General features: G+C 55.1%; 3 protein-coding genes across 3 annotated transcripts in view; 1 reads left to right on the plus strand and 2 right to left on the minus strand.

The window, feature by feature from the left end:
* Nucleotides 1-19,447, minus strand: part of TMEM109 (transmembrane protein 109) — a 135,075-nt gene that overhangs the window by 60,658 nt on the left and 54,970 nt on the right. The window lies entirely within an intron of this gene.
* On the plus strand, nucleotides 3,470-8,571 carry PTGDR2 (prostaglandin D2 receptor 2). Its single transcript, XM_050756953.1, has 2 exons — nucleotides 3,470-3,637; nucleotides 5,769-8,571. Exon 2 carries the CDS (start codon nucleotides 5,778-5,780, stop codon nucleotides 6,966-6,968), a length of 1,191 nt encoding a protein of 396 aa, XP_050612910.1. The 5' UTR covers nucleotides 3,470-3,637; nucleotides 5,769-5,777; the 3' UTR covers nucleotides 6,969-8,571.
* Nucleotides 8,423-17,584, minus strand: CCDC86 (coiled-coil domain containing 86). The gene is made up of 4 exons (XM_050756958.1): nucleotides 16,670-17,584; nucleotides 11,498-11,627; nucleotides 9,489-9,563; nucleotides 8,423-9,298 (listed from the first exon to the last, which is right to left on the minus strand). The coding sequence occupies exons 1-4, from the start codon at nucleotides 17,425-17,427 to the stop codon at nucleotides 9,179-9,181; spliced, it is 1,083 nt and encodes a 360-aa protein (XP_050612915.1). The 5' UTR covers nucleotides 17,428-17,584; the 3' UTR covers nucleotides 8,423-9,178.

Raw genomic sequence — 19,447 nt, forward strand, 5'->3', positions numbered from 1 at the left:
GGGTCTGCACATGGAAGTCAATTTTAGAGATTCATTCTGTTTAGCAAATATTTTTTGGGACCCCTCTCATGCGTCAGGCCCTCTGCTTGCCTTTGGAGGTGAGGAGATAAAATCGGAATAAGTCTCTGTCTTCAGGTGGCTCATAAGGGTGGTGAACAGTTGTGTGAACAAGAGTTACCAGGGAGGACAAGGAGGCTATGGGTCAAGTGAAGTGGAGATGTGGGAGGGAGGGACAGCATGTGGGTCTGTCTGAGAGAATCAGCAAAGTCTTCCCAGAGGAGGCAACCTCTAACCAGGGTTTTGAAGGATGAATAGGAGTTCACTGAGAGTCCAAGGGAAGAAAAGCCATTCCAGAGCAGAGCACAAACAGCATAAGCCAGGGCACAGAAACAGCCTGGTGTGCACAGGACAGGAGGGGACAGTGATGGGTGCTGGCTGATGACAGGATGCCACTAGGGAGTGGCAGCAATACGGGGGGAGGCTTGGATGGGACCGGATCACCGAGGAGCTTGTTGGCCATGCGAGGAGTCCTGTAGGTGATGGTGGCACCAGGGAACTCAACCTGGGCCTCCTCAAGGTATCATGTGGGGCCCTGCCATGCTACTCCTCTAGTGGGTGTCGGTGGCTTGAGGGCCTCCGAGCAAGCGGCCGGCCGGAGGATCCCAGGGCAGGCCTCACCCTGCTTCCTGCCCTGCATCTCACTTCCTGTTTGACTGACTTCTTTAAAGTGGCCAGAAGGGAACATTAAAAACCCTCCTCCTAAGGCAGGGCTAGAGGGAGAAGAGAGCCCATCTGGGCTGGGCCTATGCCTGAGGGCTCCATTGGCCCCTTCTCCGTTCCTTTGCTCTCTTGACTGTATTTGTTAAACACTGATGCTGTAAGTATCCTCTGAGTATCTAGTGACATTGATGGTCTCAGAAAGAGGCCCTGCAGGATGAATCATGGAGGGGAAGAAGCACTCCCAACAGCATGTGCCAAGGCATGGAGGTGGGGAAAGAAAGGATGGGGTAGCTGTGGACATGAGGAAGGGGGTGCAGGGACTGGTGGTTGGTGCACTGGATCCTGCTAGGTTGGGAATCTGGACAGCTCCCATGGGCAGCAGAGACGCAGCAGAGGTCCGTGTGGCGGGAAGCGACAGGCTCAGATTCGTCTCCTCCACGGCAGAAGGTGGTGCTGAGGCAGCGAGGGACCCGACTTCCGCTCTTACTGGCTCTGACGTTAAGTTCCAGGCCTTGGAGGAGGCTGTGCTTTAGGGACTAAGGCCTGAGCCTGAGCGTAGCTTGCATCTTTCTCCCAGTCCTGGGGGACACAGCGCATGGGATAAGGCAGGACACGGCTCTTCTTCAGAAAATTCCTCTGGGCCCTGCTTATCTGGAATACCTTTTTTGGTTTGTTTTGGTAACTCCGTGAAGCTTAGTAGCTTTTTTTGTTTACTTAGTAATAAGTTTTCTTTAGAGAGGTCTGGACGTGAGCCACTACAGTGATTACAGGACTGGAAACAAGGACTGAGAAGGGGCGGAGGAGTAAGGGTTTTTTTAGCCAGAAAAGAAGAACCTCAGCAGGGCTGCCAGGAGAGGTTGTGCAGAATGTTCACTGCACAAGGGTACCAGTGGAGGGGGCAAGGGTGGACTGAGATCCAGAGGAAGGGCTGTGCCTTATCTCAAGCCTGATGCCCTGGTGCTGAGATGTGTCTGTGGGGTGGGGTGGTGGGGAAGGGGCGATTCTTTTTCTTAGTCCAAAGAGAAATCTGGGCTCCAACTCCCGTCCTTTGAGGGTGGGACTGTGCAGAAGGAACACCATTTAAAGTTCATATTTTACTGGTGAAGTTACTTGCCCAAGATCACATAGCTGGGGAGTGAGTGTGCCAGATCCAGACACTGGCAGTGGCCCCAGAGTCCCTGGGCTTAACCACAGCCTGACACTCTTCGTGCGCAGACACGGCACACGTGGCCTTGTCTGTGTTTCAGTGGGTTGGGCGTCGGGGGTGGGTGGAAAAGAGGGCCCTTTCCCCAAGCAGAATGGAATCACCCACCTATTTTCTCTGAAGGGCCGCAGGCATTTGTCTTTGGAAATCAAGCCCTCCTGGACCTGGGGGAGAGGAAACGTTTTCATATTGCTAATGATTTGGATCACCAAGGCTCTTACTGATCTGCCATACTGGGCTCCAATGAGATGTATTATCCCTATCACAAGGGCATAGAATTTGACTCATTTTCCACTCATGATGGTAGCCTCTCAGCGAGAGTGTATTACGCATCAGGTTCTGCGTTAAGCCTAGGCCTCAATGGAAGATGCTTGTGCGGTCCATCCCATGGGAGGTGCCCTTGCCTTGATACAGGGATATTGAGTTCTTAACATGTTTTAATGAGTATCCATTAGGTGCTGAGATGCTGAGGTTGAAGGGATGGTCCTGACCCCAGGAGGCTTGGTCAGCAAATGAGAGTAAGGAGTTAGGGAACAATGAAATGTAAACTTCTCTTATCTTAGGGTTTTGAGCCTGTTTTTTTTTTTTTTTTTTTTTTTTTTTTTTTTTGTTTTTGTTTTTTTTTTTTTTTTTTGTTTTGTTTAAATTTCCATTTTTTTTGAGATGGAGTTTTACTCTGTTGCCCGGGCTGGAGTGCAGTGGCGTGATCTCGGCTCACTGCAACCTCCACCTCCCGGGTTTAAGTGATTCTCATGCCTCAGCCTCCCAGGTAGCTGGGGTTACAGGTTTATGTCACCACGCCCGGCTGAGTTTTGTATTTTTAGTACAGACGGGGGATTTGCCATGTTGGCCAGGCTGGTCTTGAACTCCTGACCTCAAGTGATCCACCCTCCTCGGCCTCTCAAAATTGAGCCTGTTTTAAATAAAAGCTATATGACCTTTGCCTTAGAGCCTACATTCATTTTTCCCTCAGAGGGGAAGGAAGCTGATTTTTATAAGCACTTACTGTGTGCCGTGAGCTTTGCGGAATCCACCTCATTCAACCCTTACCATAGACTGTAAGGCAGATGTCACTGCTCCCGCTCACAGATGACAACCCCAGGCTCAGCAAACAGAAATGACTGACCTCTTGGCCTGCGTTCTTCCCACTGCCTCCACTACCCCACTGTGCTTTCCTGGCCTTAGGGCCCTCGGGTCCCTAATGGACAGGCCCCCACACTGCCCGGGAAACGCGGCAGAACTGGAGGGGTTTCTTCTCTGAGGATTCTGGTGTCAGGAGATGGCAGCCCAGGCACAGTGGACAGATGGATGAGACATTCTCCTTCTCACGCTCTTATCCGACACGCTGGTCACTCTCAAAAGCACAGCCCTAGGCACACTGGGGCTCACACTCTCTTGCACACATTGATTTTTTCACGTGCACTTGCATTGCCCTCTGGGCTTCTGCAGTCTCTTTGATGAAGCAGGGGTGGGTGGAGCAGGGGCTGCCGGCACTGATGGAGACTGATGCTACTTGAACTCCCGTGACAACTCACCCTCTAGCTGTCCCCGCCTCCCCACACCCCACCCCTAAACACACATGCACTGGGGCTGACAGCTATTTCCTCTCTCAGCCTCCGTCTCCCACCTCTGTCTGCCTGCTGCCTCTTGTCTAGCTGCTGTCAGGAGCTGACTGCCTCCGGGGCTGGAATCCTGTGCTCCCTCTGTACCCAGGTAAGGAGGCAGTGGCCCAGGGGCTGAGCGGCCTAGGGCCCTCTCTGGACCCACAGGAGAAGGCAAAGTTTTACCAGGTGAGAGGGCTGTTACTAGCTAGATTGGCAGAAGGCTGAGTTTACCAAAGATTGGAGGGGGACTTGGTGCTCAGAGGAGGGAAGGACTAGCTTCTTTGAGGCATTAACTAGATGTCAGGTACCAGGAGAAACCACTCAACTGTCTGTCAATATTCACAAGCAGTCTGGGTGGGAAGATGACACCAGCAGGCTTAAAGTAACTGGCCTAAGGTCACGTAGCCAGGAAGCCAAGGAGCTGGGATTCAAACCCAGGTCTTGGACTCCCACAGCTTGCACTCTCTGGCCGCCTCTTTTTTTTTTTTTTTTTTTTCACCTGCCAAAGCTGGACCTTAGCTGCTGGGCTCCTGAGAATCTTGGGAGGCCGGGGGCTGTCTCTATTGAGTCAGAAGGACTGATCTGGCGGTTCCCAAGGATGGCAGGACTGTGCTCTCTGATCATCCCCATGGGACTTGGAGAAGCAGCAGCTGGTCTGCAGGGAATGTTTCAGGGCAGACAGTGGGTAGCACTTGGCTGTCTGCTGGGAGTGAAGTCCCAGCCCCACCGCTGGAGCTGAGGAATGCGGGGCAAGTTGCTGTGCTTTTCTGACCTTCATCAGTTTCTTCTGAAAAATGGGGTCTCATAGGTCCATTGCAAGAGTAACTGCTCTGCATATTCTAAAGCCTAGGAAGTGCCCATTCTCAGGCAGCACAGGCTCCTTTTCCATCTACCTGCAGATTCCCAGCTCCAAGGGGCTCATCTGCCAGCAAAATTCTAGTTTGATAACCCAGGACCCCACCCTATAGAGGACTGTGGTCTCTAGAAGGGAGTGGGTTTTCTCATCCTGGCCAACAGTGTTTTCCCTAGAAAGATGAGTACTAAAGACCATTGCTCCCCTCTCCCACTTTCCTTCTTCCTCCTCCATCCTCTCTTCCTTGGAACAGGGGAAGAGGAAAGAGCACAGGCTGAGCATGAAACTTGCTCCTCCACATGTTTGTGCTGTCTGGGTGGCTCTGGGCCAGTTATTTAACCACTTGAGGCTCAGTTTTCTCATCTGTAAAATGGGATGGAGTACTAGCACCATTCTTCTAGAGCCAGAAAGACAGCACCTATTGAAGGACCTACCATAGCACCTGGAGTGTCACTGGTGCCCAGGACAACCCGAGTCCCTGTCCCTGGCTACTTGCCCCCTGCCTCCTGCATGGAGCCTCATGCAATTTCTTCAGCCCTCACTGACCCTGACCAGCCTCACATCAGATGGTCTTCAGGCTTTCAATGAGGATGTGAGCATGCACGTCTTATTTCTGGATGAGTGCGCGGGGGAGTAAGTGAATGAACAGGGCAGAGAGCGCTGCTGTGGCTGCTCCTGAGCGGGGAGAGATCTTTTGGCCCCATTGGGCCTGCAGAGCCCCATGTGGGAGTTCCTCCTACCCAGCTCTCCTGGCTCTTATCTTATTTCCTCTCCAACTATCAGAGGAGGGGCTGGTTCCACTGTTCACAGTCAACACATCTAACCAGCCACCACTGAGTGCGGGGAGCTGCACGGAGAATCTGTAGAGAGGCAAGGTCTGGGGGTGCTGTGGGTGGGAAGGGGCAGCATCTCCATCCCCAGGCCAGCAGGACCCTCTTGCCCTAGTTGTGGGGACTCCTTCACCCGCCAGTGCTCTGGGGATTGGAAAAAGAAGTCCTGTGGGCCTGACCTTGTTCCTATTTCTCTGTGTGATCCTAGACCGTTTGCTTCATAGTCATCACAATGACACTGATACAGCGCTTGCTGTGTGCCAGGCCACGTTCTAAATGCTTTTATGTAGTAACTCATTTAATGCTCCCAATAACTCTATGAGCTAGGTGCTGTTATGACTGACATCCAAGTTTTAGATTCAGAAAAAGGCTCAGGAAGGTTAAATGACTTGCCCAGGCACAGCAATGCTGGGATGTTACTCCCCCCGCCCCCACCGCCCAATATATTCATGGGTCACATTGGCATCTCCTGGGGACGGTCCCACCCCAGGCCTCTCTCTTGGTTCCCCCGTGGCCCCTGCACTGCCAACCTAGGCACCTCCTTCCCTCCACTGCAGAACCCCACGATGTCCGCCAACGCCACGCTGAAGCCGCTCTGCCCCATCCTAGAGGAGATGAGCCATCTCCGGAGCCACAGCAACACCAGCATCCGCTACATCGACCACGCGACCGTGCTGCTGCACGGGCTGGCCTCGCTGCTGGGCCTGGTGGAGAACGGAGTCATCCTCTTCGTGGTGGGCTGCCGCATGCGCCAGACCGTGGTCACCACCTGGGTGCTACACCTGGCACTGTCTGACCTGTTGGCCTCTGCTTCCCTGCCCTTCTTCACCTACTTCTTGGCCGTGGGCCACTCGTGGGAGCTGGGCACCACCTTCTGCAAACTGCATTCCTCCATCTTCTTTCTCAACATGTTTGCCAGCGGCTTCCTGCTCAGCGCCATCAGCCTGGACCGCTGCCTGCAGGTGGTGTGGCCGGTGTGGGCGCAGAACCACCGCACCGTGGCCGCAGCGCACAAAGTCTGCCTGGTGCTCTGGGCACTAGCGGTGCTCAACACGGTGCCCTATTTCGTGTTCCGGGACACCATCTCACGGCTGGACGGGCGCATCATGTGCTACTACAACGTGCTGCTCCTGAACCCGGGGCCTGACCGTGACGCCACGTGCAACTCGCGCCAGGCGGCCCTGGCAGTCAGCAAGTTCCTGCTGGCCTTCCTGGTGCCGCTGGCGATCATCGCCTCGAGCCATGCGGCCGTGAGCCTGCGACTGCAGCACCGCGGACGCCGGCGGCCCGGCCGCTTTGTGCGCCTGGTGGCGGCCGTCGTGGCGGCCTTCGCACTCTGCTGGGGGCCCTACCACGTGTTCAGCCTGCTGGAGGCGCGGGCGCACGCCAACCCCGGGTTGCGGCCGCTTGTGTGGCGCGGGCTGCCCTTCGTCACCAGCCTGGCCTTCTTCAACAGCGTGGCCAACCCGGTGCTCTACGTGCTCACCTGCCCCGACATGCTGCGCAAGCTGCGGCGCTCGCTGCGCACGGTGCTGGAGAGCGTGCTGGTGGACGACAGCGAGCTGGGTGGCGCGGGAAGCAGCCGCCGCCGCCGCCGCACCCCCTCCACGGCCCGCTCGGCCTCCTCCTTAGCTCTCAGCAGCCGCCCCGAGGAACGGCGGGGCCCCGCGCGCCTCTTCGGCTGGCTGCTGGGCGGCTGCGCAGCGTCCCCGCAGAGGGGCCCCCTGAACCGGGCGCTGAGCAGCACCTCGAGTTAGAACCCGGCCCGGGTAGGGCAGCGCTCACACGCGAAAGCATCACCAGGGCACTGCGGTTCAACTTGATATCCGGACTCCAGCCGTAGTGATCAAAGTCGGAGGGGGCGGGACCCAGGCATATGCATTTTAAAGCGCCCCGGGAGACTCTGAATCTTTTTCAGAAACAGTGAGTTAAAGCAGTGCTTCTCAAACTTTGATGAGCCTGTGAAAAACCTCGGGGGTCTTGTTAAGTGCAGGCTGATTCAGGAGGCCGGGGCCGGGTGCTGAGAGTCTGCATTTAACAAGCTCCCAGGCCGCGAAGCCAGTGCGGCAGGTTCACAGAGGAGGCCTGGAGTAACACAAAGTGAAACTCGTAATAGACTTCCCACACTAGGGCTGTGGAGTCGGAAGGGCACACGGGCGTCTCCCTGGAGCTCAGTTTTACCAGATGATGGGAGAGGGAGTCTTATGTTAAACCAGCTATGCATTTTTGGAGAAGAGAGAGGCAAGGTTTGAGAAGCACTGTTCCAGTCGGCCCTCTTTATTTAGCCAGTGCTTACTGCCCTAGACGCTTTATCCCACAATCTTAAGGAGCAGCTTCTATTAGCCAGTCTTTACAGCTGAGCACATTCTGGCTCAGGGAGGTTAAGTGACGTGCCCAGTTTCAGGACGAAGGACCACAGGGGTCTGCACTGTAACCCTAGGCATCACATGCTCAATGACTCTGGTGAGCGAGGACATTCTCTGACTTACTGGAGGGACCTAAGATGCTACCCTGCGACCCAGCACTGCCCAAAGTGCTTCCAAGGCAGAAGCAGCAGGGGATGGCATGGTCAAGCACTCGGGAAACCTGGGGCTAATCAAATCCAACCGGGGAAATGACTAAGTCTTCGGTCTTTAGAATTTGAATGGGCACAGCAACTCCGAGACTACAGCACGTGTCATTTCTTAGCTGAGCTGACCAGCCTCCCTGCAGGCCTGGTATTCTGTGGGATACCACTGGGTATCCTCTGGGCACTGGTAATCCCAAGATCTGTGCAGCCCCCGCCTCCAGGCTGCATGGGGCTGGGCAGCTACCATTTCCCATTTGTGGGTAGAAGGGGTAACTTGCATTTCTGACCTACCACTTCCACTGCACCGCGTCTCATTCCTCCATCTGCCATGGACTTGGGGTCAGAGACTGCTGGGTGTGAGCTCTGCGGCCCAGGGACTGAAAAACTGGCGCCAGTGAATTCTGCTTGGTGGATGAAACGTCAGTGGAAGAAGCAGATGAGAAACTCTTGAGATCTTGGTCCTGTATTTTTTTCTGCCACCAAAGCCAGGGTCACTGAAGGCCTGGCCCACAGCAGGCGTTGAGCAAAGGGAACAGTGAGGTGCCCAGCTAGCTGTATTGACACCCTGTATTGACACCTCACCCCTGCTCCCTCCTATCCCTTCCCCCTTTACTCATAGCACTTCCCCCATTGGACACGTGGTGCATTTTGTTTGTTTATTATGTTTCCTCTCCATTAGAATGAAAGCTTCTCGAGGGCAGGGACTTTGGTCTATTGTCTGTATTTGCTGGTGCCTAGGATTGTGCCTGTATGCAATAGGCACTCAATAAACATTTTTGCTGTAGACTGGACAGGCATGAGTTAGTCAGATTCTCTGGGGCTTCTGCAGAGTCTGGTTTGGAAAAGGAGGTACTGGGGAAAAACTCTGCTCCCCGCAACCTCCCCATTTTAATCTTTCAGTGTTGAAAAGTGGAGAGGAGCCGGATTCAGTTTGCTGGGGACAGAGCCAGTGGGGTGTGGAGGTGCTCAGAGCAGTCTTTGGGAAGGTGTGGGGGGAAGCTGGGTTCCCAACTGCCAGCCTCCAGGCCTGGGATGGACCTAGCATGCTGAGAAAGGGCATACACCGCTGGGGGAGTCACCTGCTAGCCACCAACTCACTGAGGAACCAGAAGAATTGCTGTTCTTGGTTTGAAGGCACTTGGAGGAGAGGAAGGAGGGATGGGGGCTGAATCTCTTCCCGCCCCCATCTCTGCCAGGTCCCAGGTCCCCTCTGGGCTTCTGTCCCACACAGACCTGCCTGGAAGCCTTCAAAGGCCGAGGAGCCCCGGTCGAGGTGGGGTCCCTGTTCTGCAGCCACGGGGTTGGAGTGCTGGCTCCAGCAGAGGCGTCTGAGCAGCGGCCTGAGGTGCTGTGTCTGACATGATTGTTGGCCATGGAAGGCCTCGGGCTGTCCTGAGCTCAGATCTTGGCTGCTGGCCGCTGGGGCGGCTGCTTCTGCAGCAGGGCCAGGGTGTCCCGCTTCTCAATGGAGCGCAGCTGCTTCTTCTTTGCCCGCTTGAGCTTGGCGGGGTTTCGGATCTGGGGATGGTATGAGGGGAGGGCATTAGTGTGGCTGCAGCCTTGGTCCAAATTCCCAAGGGAGAGGAAGCTGCCCCACAGGGGCCTGAGGTCACAGCATGACAGTGGGGGCACATGAGGCAGGGGTCGAGGCCCTGGTTTGCACCCCCAAGCGGGGCAGAAAGGCAAGGGGGGAGAACGAGACACTCACCACTTGGACCACTTCTGCCTTCCGCTCATTCTCCAGGCGGCGTTTCAGGTTCTCGGCCTGGCGCTGTTTCTTCTCCTGGGACATGCAGAAGGGGATTTGAGTCGGGGAGCGGAGGCGGCCCTGGTCTCCCAGACCCCAGAAGAGTGCGAGCCGGCAGAATTCCCACAAGGGGAAAGGCCCTCTAAACCGGGCTCCAGGTTGGTGATGTGTGGGTGGAGGGCCAGCAGGAGCAATCCTGTGCCACGGTCTAGTGCCAGGGGCCAGTGCCAGGGGCCCACTGTGGTGCAAGCTCCTGACAGCACGTTGGGAGGTGGGTACGGGACAGGCAACTGAGAACAGGGGCTGAGACATGGGGGGTGCCCACCTAGAGATTCACGCACATGCAGACAGTGGTCCCTTGGGCCACCCTCATCAACTGCCAAGGGAGAAAGGGGTGCTGGCCCTTCCCCCATTCCCACCCTCTTGGACGGTCCCCCCCTCTTCCCCTGGAGTCCCGCTGCAGCAGAATGCCAGGTAGGGGTGAGGGCTGGGTCCCTGAGATTTTCGCAGGTGTGGGGCTGGGGAGGGGCTGTACTGCACAGAAAAGGCTCTGGAGCTATCTGGGCTGGGTTCGAATCTTGATCCTGTTATTTCCTAAACAGATGACCTTAGCAAAGTCTGTGCCTCAGCTTCTCCATCTTTAAAGTGACAGTGACCACAGTATCTACCTTGTAAGATAGTTTTGAGAAATCATTGAGGGAATGCACATGCAGGGCTTGGAGCAGCCCCTAGCTCCTTGGGCACACTGAGACTCTCGATGGAGTCTGTCTTGGGAGGGGAAGCCCAGTGCTCTCTGGCCATGCTGACTGTGTCCCTCGGCAAGGCCAGGGTGGGGATGTCGGCTCCAAGGCTGCTGCATGGTTAGGTGTCTCTGCTGGCTTTGGTGACTTGGGGTAGCAGGGGTGGCCTAGGCCCTGGGGGAGGAAGGAGAAGTGAGCCGTGGCCTCTTGTGGTCAAGGCAGGCCTGGGCTGGGCAGGAGTACCTTTGCAGAGGACCGTGAGAAGTGAGACGGCAGCTCTCTCTTGCCCAAGAGGGAGCCAGGGCCACACAGGAAAAGAGATAAGGCCTCAGTATACAGTGGCAGACACACCGTTCCTCGGATGTCAGCTGTAAGCTGAGCTGGGGTGACTTAAAGCAGGGGACAGAGACTGAGTGACTGGCCCACTGCTTTCCTCAGTGGCCAGGCTGGGAGCACGGGCTAGGGATGAGTTGTCTGAATCCCGTTCAGCACTCCTCCTACACCCCTGGGGTCATTAGAGGAGTGGAGGAAGAACCTCCCACTGATGTCTCTGCCCTGGGGGGCAGGTGCTGACCAATGCCACCCCGCTTTCTCTGCATGCTGCCTGCTAAGCATGGCCTCTTCCCCCCACCCCCGCCCCCCCTGCCCCCACCCCCGCCCCCACCCCCACCCCCACCCCCACCCCCGCCCCCATCCTCACCCCCATCCCCACTCCCCGCTGAAAAGTTCCTGGGAGATGTGGGTGAGGCTGTGACCCTTTACAGGGGCTTCCTGGCTCCGGGATGGGTGACAGGGGACAGAAGTGGAGGAGAGGTGCGGGGGCTGCTGCTTGGAGAATGACAGCAGCCATACCGGGGACATGGATTTCCAATCTGCAAGCCCTTCCCAAGTGAGTAGGTTCCAGCAAAGGGCCCTCGACCCCATCTCACTGATGGCCCTACCCCCCAGGGCTTCCTCCTGGGCCTCTCCCCATGGCCTGCTGCTGGTCCTCCCCCTCCGTCCCTGTCCCTGAGGCTCTCTCGGCAGCCCAGGCTAAACTGGATGGTCCCCTGGGCCTCCCTGCCCTGTGGTCCCAGACTGCACTTCTGCTTCTGGCCAGGTGCCCTTCCTCCCTGGGGCCTTCAGATTCAAGAACGTTTCTTAACCAAGTCGGCCTCCCCCAGGCACCCGTGGAAGCTCCCGCCTCAGGTTGTACCAGCAGACACCAGCTCAGCCTGGCTGGGCCCTCACCTGGCGGCGCCTCTCCTTCTCCTCCTCCAGGTGACGGGCAAAGTCCTTGGCCAGCTTCCTCTCCTGCCGTTCCTTCATCTTCCGCTGCCACGACGTGCGCAGGGGCTTGTCCTGAAGCATCTGGGAGAATCTGAAAGGGGGAGAGTGGGTGCGTACAGGGTCTGTGGGGCGAGCGCCACCCATGCCCTGTCTCTTCTTAGCCGTAGGCTCTGGACCTTCTTCCCCAGAGGCCAGGCAGAACCACCTCCTTGATGGCCCGACAGGCAGCCCTCCAGGTCTGCAGAAACTTGGGGTGGGAGGGAACCCGGATTGTGCTGGCTGCCATTTCTCAAGCCTTGGCTACATGCCTCTGAGGTGGGTACTCCTGTCTTCTCCACTTACAGAAGAGCAGGCCAAGGTGCGGAGAGGTTAAATAGCTGACTAAAGATACCTTGTTCCTAAGTGGCAGTCAGGACTCGAACCCTGTCAGCGACTGCAGAGTCCAGGCTACGGCGCCCCCTGCTGTAAAGTTCTGCTGCTTCCGCCAAGCGCATTTGGCCCGGATGTGAATGCCTCTGGAGGTGGGGCGCTCACCCCCTATGGAGGCGGCCCATTCCATTTGAGAGCAATGTGAGTGGTTAGAGTTCTGGGTAATGATTCAGAATCTTCCCCGCCAAGACTGGATGCGGTGGCTCATGCTTGTAATCCCAGCACTTTGGGAGGCCAAGGTGGGCGGATCACATGAGTCCAGGAGTTGGAGACCAGCCTGGCCAACATGGCAAAACCTACCAAGCCTAATAAAACCTACTAAAGTTTCTACTAAAGATACAAAAATTAGCTGGATGTGATGGTGTACGCCTGTAATCCCAGCTACTTGGGAGGCTGAGGCACAACAATTGCTTGAGCCTGGGAGGTGGAGCTTGCAGTGAGCAGAGCGCGCGCCACTGCACTCCAGCCTGGGTGACAGAGCAAGACTCTGTCTCAAAAAAAAAAAAAAAAGAAAAAGAAAAAAGAAAAAGGAAAACAAGAATCTCTTCCCCCAGTTGGAGACGGAGTGTGCATCAGGGCTCTCAGGGAAATCTGAAAAGAGCGACGATGATTTTAGAGTTACAGGAGAACTGAGCTCATCTCCATAAGAATGCATACTATAAGGATTTATGAATGGGATGATATATCTAGGATGTACTTTAAAATATTTCAGGGAAAAAAAATGCCAAGGATCGGCCGGGCGTGGTGGCTCACGCCTGTAATCCCAGCACTTTGGGAGGCTGAGGCGGGAGGATCACCTAAGGTCAGGAGTTCGAGACCAGTTTGACCAACATGGAGAAACCCTGTCTCTACTAAAAATACAAAATTAGCTGGACATGGTGGCACATGCCTGTAATCCCAGCTACTCAGGAGGCTGAGGCAGGAGAATTGCTTGAACCCGGGAGGCGGAGGTTGCAGTGAGCCAAGATCGCCCACTGCACTCCAGCCTGGGCAACAAGAATGAAACCCCGTCTCAAAAAAAAAAAAAAAAAAAAAAAAAGAGCCGAGGATCAAAGATGAAACTAGACTAGTAAAATGCTGAACTGTGTTGATGCTGATAATGGGGACTTGAGAGCTTTGCTCTCTCTTTGTATGCTTGAAAATTTCCATTCAAAAAAAGTAAAAACGAAATGCAAAGAAGTGTCTGGTGGCCTCCGCATACTGAAGTTATGCCTTTCTCTTTTAGATTCAAGGCCCATTTTGGTGTCCCTCAGCCGACTTCTGGCCCCAGCTCCCTGATTTCCTTCTCCCCTTCTCAAAGTCCTGCCACCAGCTCCCTGATTTCCTTCTCCCCTTCCAGGGCCCTGCCACTGAAGGCCTGGCCTCCTAAGCACTAAGAATGGGGTGCCACATGGACCTCCCCCATAACTGTAAAGCTGGGCTTCCCAAGCTGGGGTACAAGAACCCTGAAGGGACAAGGTGGTGGGAGCCTAGAGACACACAGAACCACAGGACACAGCGCTGCATCTCTGTAGAGCAGGGCTGTCAAACAACTTTCTGTGATGGTGCAAACATTCCACATTGACACCGTCTAATAAGGTAGCCACTAGTCATGGGTGGCTGCTGAGCGCTAGAAATGTGGTTGGTGTTGATAGAGAAACTGAATCGTACATTTTATTTAATTTTAATTAATTTAAATTTACATAGCCACATGTGGCTGGCAGCTAAGGTACTGAGGCAGGGCAGTTCCAGACCATCGGTTCTACCTGTGTACTGAAGGAACTCAGGCCTGGGTTCCAAGTCCAACCACTTACCACCTGGGTGACCTTGAGCAAGGTAGCCTCTCTGAGTCTCAGCATCCTCTCCAGTGGAGATGAGAATCATTCCTAACCCAAAGGGTGGTAGGAGATTTAAACCTATTATGGAGCACATAATAGGTGCTCCATAAACGCTACTCCTCAGAGAAGTCAGACAGCTTGCCCGAGGGGCACTACGGAGAAGGTGGCGTTTGGCATGAGCATGAAGGCAGGGCTGCAGCCAGGTCTCCCTCAGCACACACGCTTTCCCAGCTGTGGCTGTCTTCCTCCCTGCAGCAGGAGCTGCTTCCCATCCATCTCCCGGTTCACTCACCACCCACTGAAGCTGCTCCCTCAAAGATCCTAAACATTCATTTAGTTGCCCTACGGGGCCCCTCTCCACAGACCTGCCTGCAGCTTCTGAAGCTGTTTTAGTTCTCTTGCAACAGCCTCCTTGTGGGTTTCCCTGCCTTCACCCCTGCCGGCCTATGTCTGTGTCCAGTAGCCAGGCTGATCTCACAAGTCAGGTCATTTCATTCCTTTGCTTGACACCCTTCCATGGCTCCCAAGCTCACTCAGGAAAGCTGGAGTCCCTGCAGGGGTCACCAGGCCCTGCTGTCTCTCTGACCTCATCTCCTACTGTTTCCCCTTCTCCCCCTCATTCCAGCAGCAAGACCTCTGGAATACTTCTCAAGCGGGAGCTTGCTCCAGCCCCAATGCCTCTGAACTTCCCTTTCCTCTTGCCTGGATACTGTTTCCCCAGATCTCTGCCTGGCTTCCTCTGCTCAGGCCTCTTCATCTGCGAGGCCATCTCTGACCACTGTGACAATACCCAGCCCTCCCTGTTATTCTCTGGTCCCTATCCTGGTTTATTTTTCTTGAAAGTCTTTATTCCAGACATATCATGTGTGTACTTGTTCTTGATCCGTTTCCCACAATTACAACGTTTGCTTCAGGAGAGCAGAGGCTTTTTGTTCACAGCCATGTTTACCCCAGATCTGAGCAACTGGTTGATGAATGAACGAACCACCTTCTGTCCTCATTCATCCACTTGTTCAGCTTAGTGCCTGCCCGGCTTTGGGCTCTGGGGGATCTAGTCATGAGAGGTAAGTCCCCACTCTCACACTCATGGAGCCTCTGGTTTAAAGGATAACAGGCAGTCAATAAGAATCACGGAAATAAATAAGCATTTGTGCAAACAGAGGTGTTACAAAAGAGAAGGACAGCACACGATGAGAACATAAAGCACGGGGACTTAACCCTCGCTGGATAAGCCAGAGAGGCTTTTCAGAGAAGGTGACATTTGAGCTGAGCCCTGAAACATGAGTGGGGGACTGGCCAAGGGAAGAGCCTTTCAAACAGTGGGAACAGCGCGTGTGAAGGCGCTGAGGAAGGAGGCAGCATCACACACGGGGGAAACATGGAGGGGACGTCGGTGTGGAAGCTCTAGTGATGGAGGGGAGAGGAGGGTGGGCCTGCCGGCCTCATTAAGGAGGCTGGAGTGCGTGCTCTGAGTGGGCAACAGCGAGTCAGGAAGGGTCTGCAGTTGGGCAGGGAGCTGAGACCACAAACCCTCTCTCCAGACTTCTTGGTCAAGTGATCTGTGGCCTCCTACTCTGCTCCAGCTGCTGATTCTGTGTCTTGTGCGGGCCCCTCCCTTCTCCTCACTTGTGCATGGGCCCCCTTGAGCTCAGCAAGCCCATCTCACCTGCAGCATGAGTACCAGGACCCAAGCTTCACTCGCTCAACTTGCTCATCACCCTCTTCCCACCTGGACCAGCCTCCTCCAGTTCCACATGGCCATCAATGGCCCGGCCATTCTCCTGTGACCCGCTGGGACAGGGCAGAGGGGTAGTGCCATCATCCACTTCTCCAACAGCTACAGTCACTCTAGCTTCAAAGTCTCTCTCATGGGAGACTTGCAATAAATTACTCTGTAAGCCTCAGTTTCTTCTGTTGAATCAGGGGTGGGGGGATAATACCCACAGCCTAGGGTTTTAAGGGTACAAGAAAAGGGCCTAGCACGAAGCCTGGCACAGAGTCAGCTTCTTCCCTAAAAACACCCCCCTTCCTCATGGCCCCTCACAGGCATGCATCCCGGACTCTCCCCTGTGGCTCCCATTAGCTTGAATTGGAACTGAACCCCACACCTCTCCTTCACGGCGGCCTAAACTCTTCCTTCTTCAGACGAGCCACTTCGTTCCTTCCTTAAATAAGCATTCATTGAGCATTTACTATGCTCTTGGCCCAGAAAGACAAGAAAGATCTCGTGCCTGCCCCTTAAGAAGGTTGCAATCCAATTCAAGGTGGATCTACAGGGATTGGGTAAAGGAGTTTTGCACACAGCCTTCGGAATCAGATCTGTGCTCAGATCCTGTGCCTACCACTCATTTAGCCTCGGTTTCCTCACACAAAAAACAGGAATACCACCACCTGCTTCACAGAGCTGATGTGCAGATTAAGTGTGATGATACGTGCTGTTCCATGTTTGAAAGGCTGTATATAATCAGTGCTCAGTAATACTTTTCATCTTAAAGGCAAATAACTGTAACAGACTATATTGGATGAAGACTTCACTGCTTTGATCAAGTAATGGCTGGTTTACTTGCTTCTGCCTCACTCACTAGAGAGGGCAGACAACGGTAAATGTCTGTTGAACGAATACACAACTGAGGTGCTACAGGAGAGGCCCATAGGGACCCCGAAGAGGAAAGGCATCAGAGAAATTGATCTTTGAGGGCCTGGCCACCCCCCTCCGGGATCCCAGGTCATTTTACCACATTCTGATTGTAATTACCTGTTTGCTGACACCCTCACTAACGTGAGCTCTCTCTAACCCTGGGGCTATTCTCCAGGCTGCAGCAGGGCAAAGGCGGGGTCCCAACACCATAGAGAACGCCACCCCTGTCCAAGCTGTCCCTTACTTCACCTTTTCTTGGAGCGGTCCTTCCAAACTCGCCCCGATTTGGGCTTCCCCTTCGGGATTACAGGAAGCTCCTCTTTGTTCAACTTCTTGGACGCTGGGGCCTGGGATGAAGAACCTTTTCGCTTCTTTGCCTCGAGGCCGCCTGTCACCGTCTCCCCAGCTGGAGGTGGCTTGCTCGGCTCATGCTGACCCCGCGGGGAGCCAGGTGCCTTGGGTGTCAGCTCCAGTAGTGGCTGAGAGGGCTCCGGACCGGGAGCTTGCTGACCGGGGTAAGGCTCTGGTGATCCTGGGCCCGGCGGTAGCTGATGCTGGGGGGCCCCCGGGGTCAGCTCCTCCTTACTCTGGGCCAACTCCGAGGCCAGTACTCCCTGGTCCTGAGAACACTTTGATGCCTCCTCACTTGACTTCGGCTGACATCGTGGGGATTCAGGACGGGACTCCGGCTGTCTTTGAGGCGACTCCAGGTGTAGGTCTTGCTGACGCTGGGGGGACCCTGGGCCTGGCTCTGGCTGCACTTGGGGGGACTCCAAGCCTGCACCCTGTTGCAGACGGGGTGATCCTGGGCTTGTCTCCGGCGGTCTTTCCGGGGACCCCAGGCCAGCTTGCTGCACACTAGGAGGAGACCCAGGCTCCCTCGTTTCTTCTGGGTTCGACTGCAACTCCACAAGGGCCCGTCTCACCCGCGAAACTGAGGTGAGGCTCTCGGGGGATTCGGGCCTTAGGCCTCCCAGCCGTCGGCTGCGCCTTAGCGGTGTATCCATGCCTCAGCGGGTAAGTTTCCACACCCCTGCACACGTGCAGACCCCGCCGACAACCGGCGCCTTCCTATGACGTCATGAGTCGCCACGTCCGTGACGCGCAGGAGGGGCTGTTGCTGAGGCGGCCGTGTTGGTGAGTGATGCAGAGGCGGGACTGGGAGTGGGGTGGGGTGTGGGGCTCAGCATGCGCATGCGCAATTCGCGCGGGCTTCGTTAAGTGATTGATGAGCCAGTCTTTTTTCTAGGATTCGCTTTTGCCTTTCTTGTAAAGTTTCCTGGGGAAAGAAGAGCGAGCAAGTAGGAAAGGGAAAGTGGGAGGACCCATTTCAGGGAGAGAACAGAGTTGAAAAAAGGTCCGAGGAGCCTTAGGCAAGGCCCGATGGAAGTTTTGTGGCCAACTCCGGTGCAGTTGGGCAGGGTCCTGCCCTCCTTGGGCCTGTTTTTGCACTAGCTTCGTGCATCCCAAATGACCCTGTCGGAGTCCTTCTCCCAGCAGCCTGAGGGAATGCTACCTGGGGGTCGTGGAGGTGGAAGATCGGTCTTTTCTGTGTTAATTGTTCACACTCTTGCTTCTCCCGTCCTGTGCTTCCGTATATAATCCATGGCTCTCCCTTTTCAGCCTTTTCAACGTCTATGAGTGAAGCTGAGGTACCAATAAGATGCAGCACCTTTGTCCTGTGGCTCACCTGGGCCCTCGACCAGCAGCGTACGCTCCCACGTCCCTCTTTTTCTGCCCCAGTTCTAGAAACAGGTTGGATCATCTCTGATCTTCCTTTCAGCCCAGACAGTGGTTTTTGCCCGTGTGTCAACCTGCCTCGCCTCCCCTCCCTTCCCTTGCTATTCAACTGTAAATGTACTTTGCTTACTGAGCACTTTGGGACCTCACCAGTGAGCAGGTGTTGCCTTCTGGACCTCCCAGGGCCTAGAGAAGATGGGATTGGGAAATGTCGGGCTGTGTAGACCTTCCTGTGAGACCTAGGAGTGAGGCTTTGATTTTCTTACAGCATGCTTCTTAGGAAGAACATCTTGGAAGCGGCCCAGTTGCGTGATTATTGGGACTGCCTGGGGTTGGCTATTAGAGGTCCCAGGGCCCCTGTCCAACATTCCAGTGGTTTCTTTTGAAACCATTCCATTGTTTCTCCAGCTGGGGGCTTGCGAGAGGGCCTGGGAAATTGTCCAAGAATATCAGGAGTCAGAGTGTCCTCAACTTCCTCATGTTCCCGAGCTAAGGAGACCCCTGCAGGGGGACTTCGCCTGCCTTGCTACTCCTCCCCTGCCATGCAGCTGTCCACAGAGGAAGCAGCTGGGACACCTTCTCGCCCAGCTCTTCCACCCCTCAACTGTCAGAGGAGTGAGTTCTGTTCAGTTCCTTAAATGCCCTGCCCCTGCCTAGAGATCCCAATGATCCGACACTCAGAACCAAGCCTGGCAGGCATTGCCAGGGTGCTGGAGGAGACTGTATGCCCCTCTGCCCTGCTCCAGTCCCCCCAGGCTTGCCCTGCCTCCTAAGCTCTTGTCCACAGCTGGAGGGATCACTCTCCAGTGCCGACTGGATCATATCCTAGTCTAACCTGAAATACTTCAGAGAGTGATCTCAGGTTTTCACCAGAGAGAGGGAGATGTTTTTCAGAGGAGGCCTTTGGGTGTCCGCCTGACATTTGGAGGCACTTTGTCAACCTCAGCATCAGGTGGGCTCTGGCCCAGAACCCCCTACTCCCACCTGAGCTCAGTTTGTCATTGTCATTATACATGGTGTGCAGAGGCCTTGAGTAGACTCCTGAAATTTTCAGAAGAGCCTGGTGTGGTGGTTGCTGTTGGGACCCTGTCCCCTTACACTCCTTTGCTTTCTTTTAAAAATTATTATTTTTGAAACAGGGTCTTGCTCTGTTGTCCAGGCTGGAGTGCAGTGGCACAATCACAGCTCACTGCAGCCTTGACCTCCGAGGCCCCAGGGAATCCTCCTGAGCCTCCTGAGTAGCTGGCACCACAGGCTCATGCCACTATGCCGGGCTATTTTTATATT

The sequence above is a fragment of the Macaca thibetana genome, chromosome 14 (assembly GCF_024542745.1).
Source record: "Macaca thibetana thibetana isolate TM-01 chromosome 14, ASM2454274v1, whole genome shotgun sequence".
In the NCBI taxonomy this organism is placed as follows: domain Eukaryota; kingdom Metazoa; phylum Chordata; class Mammalia; order Primates; family Cercopithecidae; genus Macaca; species Macaca thibetana.